Source organism: Indicator indicator, chromosome 2 (assembly GCF_027791375.1).
Source record: "Indicator indicator isolate 239-I01 chromosome 2, UM_Iind_1.1, whole genome shotgun sequence".
NCBI classification, from domain to species: Eukaryota; Metazoa; Chordata; class Aves; order Piciformes; family Indicatoridae; genus Indicator; species Indicator indicator.
Window position 1 is genome coordinate 59,062,926 of NC_072011.1, and position 10,554 is coordinate 59,073,479.

The following is a 10,554-nucleotide window of genomic DNA, read 5'->3' on the forward strand; positions in this document are numbered from 1 at the left end:
ATTCTATGACAGATCTGATCTGACAACATTATCCTGAAGAAAGAACAACTTGACCTCCCACATTCCTGACACAGATGTCTAACCTTTTCTCTAGCACTGGAGATTCTTTAAGACTTTGAGTGTATATCCTCAGGCAAACTACCCCTTTGTTGTGAAGCTTTCTTCAATGTTGTAGTTCCATGTGCTGTAGTTTAGCCTTGTTTACATCATAGCTGTGTGAAGATTCATCACAGAGTAACATAAGTCCAACATTGCTTCGCTTCCTAGGTGTATTCACACTGCTTTGGGAACTCAACCTCTACAGAATGAATGACAGCATTGGTTTCATCTGTAGTTTAGTTTTGGAAAAACAGATATACAACTGGACAGCAAGAAATTCAGGCAAGGCAGAGCTTTGTCACTTTGCAGCATCTTTCTCGGGGAGAAGAACAACCAGAGAAGAGCTCTGGGGAGATTCTGTACAGCTGTTCCTCACTTCAGTTTTGGCCTCAACAGTCCAGGCAAGGAAAAATTCATGACAGTAGATCTCATGTAAGTCAGGTTCTCATGGGGCAAGGTGAATCAGTAACAGAGAGCAACAGGAACATGAGCTGTATGTAACCAAGGTGTTATCCAGACCTCAAAATAGCATCTCAGCATCTGCAAATAAAAGGGGGATTAGTGATGAAGATCAGGTGGCTGCTGGTCTGGGCTCAGCATTTTGGTCCATAATGGGGCAGGAGAGAACAACATCTTTTTGTCAGCCCCCTTGATCCTAGGAAAAGATGCTGTTGGCTAAGTAGCCACATCTGAGTGGGAAAGCTCACCTGGAGTACTGGACAGATATAAGCTGGAGGAGGGCAGATTTATACTGGATGTTAGGAAGAAATTATTTACAGTGAGGGTGATCAGACACTTGAACAGGTTGCCCAGGGAGGTTGTGGATGCCCCCTCTCTGGAGGTGTTCAAGGCCAGCTTCTTGAGCAACCTGGTCTAGTGGAAGGTGTCCCTGCCCATGGCAGGAGGGTTGGAACTAGATGATCTTTAAGATCCCTTCCAATCCAATCCAACCCATGCCATGATTCTGTCTAAGTATTTCCCTCACCCTGGAGATCTGTTTAGCACCTGCTCTATTTCTGCAGGTTTTACCCAGGAGTGTGGGCTAGATGGCTATGAATGATTCACCTCCTTGCAGAAAGGAGCTGGCCTTGGATGCATGAGAGATACAATGCTGCTCATACTGGTACCCCTTGCCTCACCCCAGGTGACTGTGCAGAAGAGGCTTGTACATCTATGGGGACATGGCAGAGCTGGTCTGAAGGTGACTATACACTCTAGAGATGGCCTAGAATCACCTGTAGTTACTGGGTACCCCAAAGGAATTGGACACATACCTGTTGCAGGTTTTTTTTCTTCTGGAAGTGACAGCTGTCCAGGTTGGAGTGCTCCCTCTTCTCACACACAGTGCGTCCAATGTCCACATGGAGCATGTACTTCAGCCCTCTGACAACCTAGAGGAAGCAGGGGCCCCCTTTAAAGTAGGGGCAGGGGAAAGGGGTGCCAAAGTTTTGGCTAGAAATCAAGTGCTACAGCTATGACTTGTGTGTGGTGGTGTGGATTGAAGTACTGGGTCCTGCACCTGGGTCACAACAACCCCATGAATGCTCTAGGCTTGGGGCAGAGTTGCTGGAAAGTGACCTGACAGAGAAAAGACCTAGTGGGGGTTCTTCTCACACCAGCTGAACATGAGCCAGCAGTGTACCCAGGTGGCCAAAAAGGCCTGGATCAGGAATAGTGTGACCAGCAGAAGTAGGGAAGGGATTGTTGCCCTGTACTCAGCACTGGTGAGGCCACACCTTGAATGCTGGGTTCAGTTTTGAGGCCCTCACTACAAGAAAAACATTGAGGTGCTAGAGCAGGTCAGTGAAGGGCAACAAAGCTGGTGAAGGGTCTAGAGAACAGATCTGGTGAGGAGCAGCTGAGAGAACTGGGGTTGTTTAGTTTGGAGAAGAGGAAGCTGGAGGAAGACCTCATTTCTCTCTACAGCTCCCTGAAAGGAGGTTGTAGTGAGGTGGAGGTTGGTCTCTTTTCCCTATTAACAAGTGATGGGACAGGTAGAAATAGCCTCACGTTGCAGCAGGGGAGGTTTAGGTTGGAGATTAGAATGAACTTCTGTACACAGACTCCCCAAGGAGGTGTTTGAATCCCCATCCCTGGAGGTGTTTCAGGGATGCAGAGATGTGGTGCTGAGAGACATGGTTTCACAGCAGACTTGGTAGAGTTAGATAATGGTTGGACTTGATGATTTAAAAGGTCTCTTCCAACTGAAATGGAGGAGCAGAGCCCTCCTGCAGAGCAGTGCATTGGGACAGAGGTTTGTGTGCTGTTTATCTTTGGGCACACACAATGATCCTGAGCAGGATCAAGGCTCTCCTGTCAGGGGTACTCTGTAGGAAGGGCCAATTGCTAAATGGTTTGGAGGACCATCAGAAGCCTGGGCTTTTCTTACCTGTACCATGGCTGTTTTAATTTGGGATTCCTTGAAGAGAAAGAGGTCATTGGAGCTGTTGTTGTATCTGTAAACCCCCAAGCGAGCTGCCCTGCGAACGCCGGGGTTGTCGGTACCCATGGGGACAGGGGAGCCAGGCTTCATGGTTGAATGAGGTGGTGGGACAGATGTAGCTGAAACAACATAAAAGGTGAGTGCAACACATACCAGGTGCCTGAAGTGGTGGAAGTCTCAGCCCTCTGAACAAATGCTAAACCTTCTTACTTCCCCGGTGTGCTCTCATCTGTTTTTCTTTCTATGTTTGAAATGGTGAAACAATCCTGGAGAATGATGCCAAAAGGTGCTGCTAGAAGTGATGGAAGACCTCAAATTGACTTTGAAGAAGCCAAGGCACAAGGAAGTGTTATTTAGAATGTCTCTGAAGAGTTGGCAGGCATTGAAACAGGCTGCCTAGGAAGGTGGTGGAGTCACTGTCCCTGGAGGTGTTCAAGAAATGTGTGGATGTGGCACTTGGGGACACAATTTAATGGCTATGGTGTCTTAGGTTGTCAGCTGGACTCAGAAGTCTTTTCCAACTGAAACAGTTCCATGATTCTGTGATTCTAAACACAAACTGAACTGCTGAAACGCACTGCAGAAATGATAAAGCTCTTGAGAAGTTTGATGTCACCCCTGGATGGTATTGTGGTTACTTTGTGATGGGAGGACAAGTGATGGCTTGGGAATATTTAGAACCTGTCCTGCCTGGGAAAAAAAACAGCAGTTGACAGAATGGAGCTCTGGAGATTGAGTCCAACCCCCTGCCAAGGCAGGTTCACCTAGAGAAGGTCACACAGGAACACATCCAGGCAGGTTTTGAATGTCTCCAGAGATGAAGACTCTGTGGCACTTTGGGATGTGGTTTAATGGCCATGGTGGTCTTTGATAGTTGGACCTGATGATCTTACAGGTCTTTTCCAACTGAAACAATTCTGTGGTACAATTTCCAGCTGATAGAAGGCCTGATTTTGAACATAGTTCTAAAGCTTGATCATGCTGTTCAGAGCACAGAAAAATTCTGATAACAAATCAAACACTGGCTGGAAGAGCCGTGCTGCTCTTTCCTGGCATGCCAAGTCTTTCTTGCAGGCATAAGTCTTTCTCACCCTCTCTTGATCCTTTGATGGCATCTCCAGGTTTTTATTTTAGGAAGATTTAGGTGATGATAAAATTGAGGGAAAGATCTTTTCATAGGCTGGCAAAGGAGAGGGTGTCCCTGTTCTCCAGCTGGGTGGGGAAAGGCCTGGGGCAGAACTTGGACTAGCTCTCCATCATCCTACAGAACAGGCTGCTTTGGTTGCTGAAGTGCTCTTTCTCTGACCCAGCTGCCAAGGAACATTTTCTTATCACAGCTGTGAAGTAGAGGAACAGGGTGTGTAGGAAATGGAGACAGGGGAGAAATACAGAATGGTCTGGGTTGGAAGGGACCTCCAAAGGTCATCTAGTCCAACCCCCTCTGCAGTCAGCAGGGACATCCTCAACTAAGTCGGGTTGCCCAGAGCCCTGTCCAGCCTCACCTTGAATATCTTCAGGGATGGGGCCTCAGCCACTTCCCTGGGCAACCTGTTCCAGTGTTCAACCACCCTCATGCTAAAGAACTTGATCCTGACATCCAATCTGCCTTTCTCTAGTTTGAAGCCATTGCCCCTCATCCTATCACTGCAGGCCTTTGTAAACTGTCTCCATCCTTCTTGTAGGCTCCCTTCAGGTACTGGAATGCCACTACTAGGTCTCCCCAGAGCCTCCTCTTCTCCAGGCTGAACACCCCCAGCTCCCTCAGCCTGTCCTCATAGCATAGGTGCTCCAACCCCCTGATCATTTTCATGGCCCTCCTCTGGACCTGCTTCAGAGGAGAAGAGAGGGGCAACCTGGTGATCCCAGTCAAGGTAGGTATAAAACCTTCTGAGCCCTTGTGGGATTAATTTCCTCCCCCTGTTTTCTTCTACTGACCTATAGGTTTCCTCAAGGCTATTGGATTTATTTCTCTTGATATGTTTCAATCTTCATTCAAGATGGTCACTGTACGGTGCAGTGTTCCATGTTTGGAATGTTTCACCCTTCCACGTTTGGAATAGTTTGCTCCACTGCATCTGTAGTTCTGATTTTCCCTCACTGCACCCTTTCCTGACAGTTTCTTCCTCAGCTTGGCCCTTCGGGTACATTACCTTCAAAAGCTGAGTGTGTCTAAGATGATGGGTCTGCTCCAGGAGCAAAGCAGGATAGCCCTGATGATCAGATGAAAGCACAGGGCTCTAGGCATACTGGTATTGGAAATGCTTGTCCTTCAGGTCTGGGTGGGAGCAGAGGCACTGGATGACTAGGCCAGGCACCTATAATACTCAGAGGCCCAGAGGATGTGATCTTCTGACCTGGGAAAACAAGTCTTAACTGTTCTACAGGGAGATGCTCAGGGCTACAGCAGCTGTACTTTAGACCCCATCTTTGCTTCTAGGTTTGGAAATGTGAAGGAAAAGGGGTAAGATCTGTCCCTCCCCTTCCTGTTGGATAGTAGTAGGGTTGACTCTCTTCTTTCTTCACTACATTAAAGGTATTGAGGTACTGGAGAAGGGCAACAAAGCTGGTGAAGGGTCTGGAGAACAGGTCTGGTGAGGAGCAGCTGAGGAAACTGGGGTTGTTTAGACTGGTGAAGAGGAGGCTGAGGGAAGACCTCATTGCTATCTACAACTCTGAAAGGAGGTTGGAGCCTAGTGGAGGCTGATCTCTTCTTGCTACTAACAAGGGATAGGAGGAGAGGAAATGGCCTGAAGTTGCACCAGGGGAGGTTTAGAGATTAGAAGAAACTTCTGGACTGCAAGGGTTCTCAAAGACTGGAACAGGCTCCCCAGGAGGGTGGTTGAATCCCCATCTCTGGAGGTGTTGAAAAGAGGCAGAAATGTGGTGTTGAGGGGCATGGTCTAGCACCAAACTTGGCAGAGTTAGGTAATGGTTGGACTTGATGACCTTTAAGGTCTTTTCCAACTGAAATGATTCTCTGATTCCTGCAACCAGTTTATGTGCAGCTGCCTGTTATGAAGCAAGCAAGGGCTGCTCTTGCAGAGATGCAGAGACTTTGGTGCTTTCCTCAGTGAGGAGTAATTTGGGGGCCCAGTTCCTGCAGTAGGAGAGTCGCCCTGTGGATGCCCTGCAGTGAAATAAATAGGTAGATTGCATCAGGTTGCTTTTCTTTATCATGAGGTGCTTTCAAAACCTCCTCCTCACTCTTAGAAGCAAGTCTAGGCCTTATCTTTACAGTTCAGCCACCACAGAGTTCCTGCATGCTTCTGCAACCCCCAAAGGAAACCACAGCTGAAATAAAAAGCTGCTTGGCTAACCAAACATCATCCCTGAGTACTTGCTCTGTGTGGAAACCAAAGTAAAACTGACGTAGAACTAAAACCTTCTGAGAGAAACCACTCCTGCCTGTAGCTTCCATTCCCAAGACTTGAGAGTCAGCTGCAACCAAGAGTTTCTTTGCTCAGCAGAGGAAGAAAGCAGACAGTCATGTTTTGTTCAAGTCATATCATTGACACTCAAATGTGCAATACCAGAAGGGGGCGCACAAGAAAGCTGGGGAGGGACACTTTACACGGGCTTGTAGTCATAAGAGGGAAGAGGGGAGATGTAGACTGGATACTAGGAAGAAATTCTTTCCAGTGAGGGTAGTGAGATACTGGAACAGGTTGCCCAGGGAGGTCATAGATTCCCCCTGCCTGGTACTGTTCAATTTCAGGTTGGACAGGGCCTTGTGCAACCTGGTTTAGTGGAAGGTGTCCCTGCCCATGGCAGGGGGGTTGGCACTAGATGGTCATTAAGTTCCCTTACAACCCAGACCATTCTATGATTCTATGATCTGTGCTTAGCAGTCAAATTGTACCCACAGTCTTTACATTTAATGATCAAGATGATGCAGGGTTCAAACACTGACAAAACAGAGTAGTCCCATAAACTGACTTTAACATCCTTAGATGATGCCCCTGGACAACAGGGTTCACTAGAAGGGGAAACAGAATTGTTTCAGTTGGAAAAGACCTCTAAGTCCAAATGTCAACCTAAGAACACCATGGCCATTAAACCATGTTCCAAAGTGCCAGGTCCACACATTTTTGAACACCCCCCAGGATGGTGACTCCACCACCTCCCTGGGTAGCCTGTTCCAATGCCTGACCCCCTCTTTCCATAAAGAAATTTTTCCTGATATCCAACCTAAATCTTCCCTGGCACAATTTCAGGCCATTTCCTCTCATTCTATTACCTAATACTAGAAAGAAGAGACCAACCCCTACCTTGCTCTAACCTCCTTTCAGGTGGTTGTAGAGAGCAATAAGGTCTCCCCTCAGCCTTCTCTTCTCCAGACTAAACATCCCCAGTTCCCTCAGCTGCTCTTCATAAGACAGTGGTTGGATTTGCAGCTGCAGTCTGAACCCTGCAGCTGGAGAAGGGCTGTTACTTGCCAGCAGCCTCCCACACTCAAAACACTTAAAGCCCAAAGGAAGCCAAAATTCTTTTCCACTCTTACCACCTGAAGTCCTGGTGAAGCTCCAAAGTGCTAAGCAGCAAAGGGCAGTGAAGCTGCAGGTGAAGCTGCCTGCCATCTCCACCTCCTCAGGAGTGAGCCAGTGAGAGGAGTGACCACCCTGCTTCCTGCTGTGGAAGATCTGCCTCTTTGAGTGCTCTTATTGGCTGGGAGGAGAGAAGGAAAAATCACCCTAAAACCCTATGAATCATCGCAGCTCTGCTGCAGACTTTGTCTCCTGCTGGTGACCATGTACCTTGAAGCCCAACCACAAAGCTGTAGCTCAGCAATAGCAGCACCAGTGCTGCATCAGACAAGGGACTTCTGCTTCGTGATCCTTGGGGGTTGTGCAGCAGTAGGGGCAGATGTGTGATGGAGCACGGAGCAGCGGGGTGGGGGTGAGAACAGTCCTATGACCTATAGTGTGGGCTGCAAGACTCCTGGGGAAACTCGGTCCCTGAGCAGTGGGAAGTGAGCCCTGCCTGGGGATGGAGTTCTTGGCTTATATGCGTGATTGTGTGCTGAGAAACCTGGCAGAGAAGATGGGGCCAGTGTCTTGCTTCCCTTTTTGCTTTTTCTTGCTTTCGTTTTTGTTGTTTTGGGTTTTTAGTTTGTTTGCTTGTTTAGTTTGATGTTCTTTTTCTTTCTTTTTGCCTCAATTCTTTTTTCCTTTCTTATTTCCCCCTTTCTTTTTCTTTTCCTTTTTCCTTTCTTTTTGCTTTGTCTTTTTTCCCCCGTTCTTTTTCTCTTTTCTCTGCTCTTCCCCCCAGCTCTTCCTTCCCTGCTCTTCCTCCCCCGCTCTTCCCCTCCCCTCTCTTCCCCCCCATGCTCTCTCCCCCTCACGCTCTTACCCCCCCCGCTCTTTCCCCCTCACACTTTCTCCCCCTCACGCACTTTCCCCCTCCCGCTCTTCCCCCCTCCCGCTCTTTCTCCCCCTCACTCTTTCTCCCCCTCCCGCTCTTTCCCCCCTCCCGCTCTTTCCCCCCTCCCGCTCTTTCCCCCCTCCCGCTCTTTCCCCCCTCCCGCTCTTTCCCCCTCCCGCTCTTTCCCCCCTCACGCTCTTTCTCCCCCTCATGCTCTTCCCGCCTCACATTATTTCCCCCCTTACGCTCTTTCCCCCCTCACGCTCTTTATCCCCTCATGTTCTTTCTTCCCCTCACGCTCTTTATCCCCTCATGTTCTTTCTTCCCCTCACGCTCTTTATCCCCTCATGTTCTTTCTTCCCCTCACGCTCTTTCTCCCCCTCACGCTCTTTCTCCCCCTCACGCTCTTTCTCCCCCTCACGCTCTTTCTCCCCCTCACGCTCTTTCTCCCCCTCACGCTCTTCCCCCCTCACGCTCTTCCCCCCTCACGCTCTTCCCCCCTCACGCTCTTCCCCCCTCACGTTCTTTCCCCCTCATGCTTTCTCCCCCTCACGTTCTTTCCCCCCTCATGCTCTTTCTCCCCCTCACCTTCTTTCCCCCTCACGTTCTTTCCCCCCTCATGCTTTCTTCCCCTCACGCTCTTTCTTCCCCTCACGCTCTTTCTTCCCCTCACGCTCTTTCTTCCCCTCACGCTCTTTCTTCCCCTCACGCTCTTTCTTCCCCTCACGCTCTTTCTCCCCCTCACGCTCTTCCCCCCTCACGCTCTTCCCCCCTCACGCTCTTCCCCCCTCACGTTCTTTCCCCCTCATGCTTTCTCCCCCTCACGTTCTTTCCCCCCTCATGCTCTTTCTCCCCCTCACCTTCTTTCCCCCTCACGTTCTTTCCCCCCTCATGCTTTCTCCCCCTCACGCTCTTTCCCCCTCACGCTCTTCCCCCCTCACGCTCTTCCCCCCTCACGCTCTTCCCCCCTCACGCCCTTTCCCCCTCACGCCCTTTCCCCCTCACGCCCTTTCCCCCTACGCTCTTCCCCTACGCTCTTTCCCCCCTGACGCTCTTTCCCCCTGACGCTCTTTCCCCCCTGACGCTCTTTCCCCCCTCACGCCCTTTCCCCCTCACGCCCTTTCCCCCCTCACGCTCTTTCCCCCTCACGTTCTTTCCCCCTCATGCTTTCTCCCCCTCACGCTCTTTCCCCCTCACGCTCTTTCCCCCTCACGCTCTTTCCCCCTCACGCTCTTTCCCCCTCACGCTCTTTCCCCCTCACGCTCTTCCCCCTCACGCTCTTCCCCCCTCACGCCCTTTCCCCCTCACGCCCTTTCCCCCTCACGCCCTTTCCCCCTCACGCTCTTTCCCCCTCACGCTCTTTCCCCTCACGTTCTTTCCCCCTCATGCTTTCTCCCCCTCACGCTCTTTCTTCCCCTCACGTTCTTTCCCCCCTCGTGCTCTATCTCCCCCTCACGCTCTTTCTCCCCCTCACCTTCTTTCCCCCTCACGTTCTTTCCCCCCTCATGCTTTCTCCCCCTCACGCTCTTTCCCCCTCACACTCTTTGCCCCCTCACACTCTTCCCCCCTCACGTTCTTTCCCCCTCATGCTTTCTCCCCCTCACGCCCTTTCCCCCCTCATGCTCTTCCCCCTCACGCTCTTTTCCCCCTCACGCTCTTTTCCCCCTCACGCTCTTCCCCCCTCACGCCCTTCCCCCCTCACGCCCTTTCCCCCTCACGCCCTTTCCCCCTCACGCCCTTTCCCCCTCACGCCCTTTCCCCCTCACGCTCTTTCCCCCTCACGTTCTTTCCCCCTCACGTTCTTTCCCCCTCATGCTTTCTCCCCCTCACGCTCTTTCTTCCCCTCACGTTCTTTCCCCCCTCGTGCTCTATCTCCCCCTCACGCTCTTTCTCCCCCTCACCTTCTTTCCCCCTCACGTTCTTTCCCCCCTCATGCTTTCTTCCCCTCACGCTCTTTCCCCCTCACACTCTTTGCCCCCTCACGCTCTTCCCCCCTCACGTTCTTTCCCCCTCATGCTTTCTCCCCCTCACGCCCTTTCCCCCCTCATGCTCTTCCCCCTCACGCTCTTTCCCCCCTCACGCTCTTTCCCCCCTCACGCTCTTTCCCCCCCCACGCTCTTCCCCCCCTCACGCTCTTCCCCCCCCACGCTCTTCCCTCCCCACGTTCTTTCCCCCCTCACGCTCTTTCCCCCTCACGCTCTTTCCCCCTCACGCTCTTTCCCCCCCTCACGCTCTTTCCCCCCTCACGCTCTTTCTCCCCCTCACGCTCTTTCTCCCCCTCACGCTCTTTCTCCCCTCACGCTCTTTCTCCCCCTCACGCTCTTTCCCCCCTCACGCTCTTTCCCCCCTCACGCTCTTTCCCCCCTCACGCTCTTTCCCCCCTCACGCTCTTTCCCCCCTCACGTTCTTTCCCCCCTTATGCTTTCTCCCCCTTACGCTCTTCCCTCCCCATGCTCTTTCCCCCCTCATGCTCTCTTCCCCTCACGCTCTTCTCCCCTCATGCTCTTTCTCCCCCTCTTTTTATTTTTGTTCTCCTTTCTTTCCTTCCATCTGAAACAACCAGATGCCAAATTCAAGAGACTGGGAGATGAACTGAAGGGCTGAGAGTGCTGGGCCTCAGTTGTGTCAGGTGAGCAGAAGGGTTGTACTTG

The 10,554-nt window shown here is 51.2% G+C and overlaps 1 protein-coding gene across 1 annotated transcript; it reads right to left on the reverse strand.

Moving 5' to 3' along the window:
• Positions 1-561: 561 nt before the first annotated feature.
• On the reverse strand, positions 562-7,119 carry CST7 (cystatin F). The gene is made up of 4 exons (XM_054399213.1): positions 7,044-7,119; positions 2,489-2,661; positions 1,374-1,490; positions 562-639 (listed from the first exon to the last, which is right to left on the reverse strand). Exons 1-4 carry the CDS (start codon positions 7,117-7,119, stop codon positions 562-564), a joined length of 444 nt encoding a protein of 147 aa, XP_054255188.1.
• Between the last annotated feature and the right edge of the window lie 3,435 nt (positions 7,120-10,554).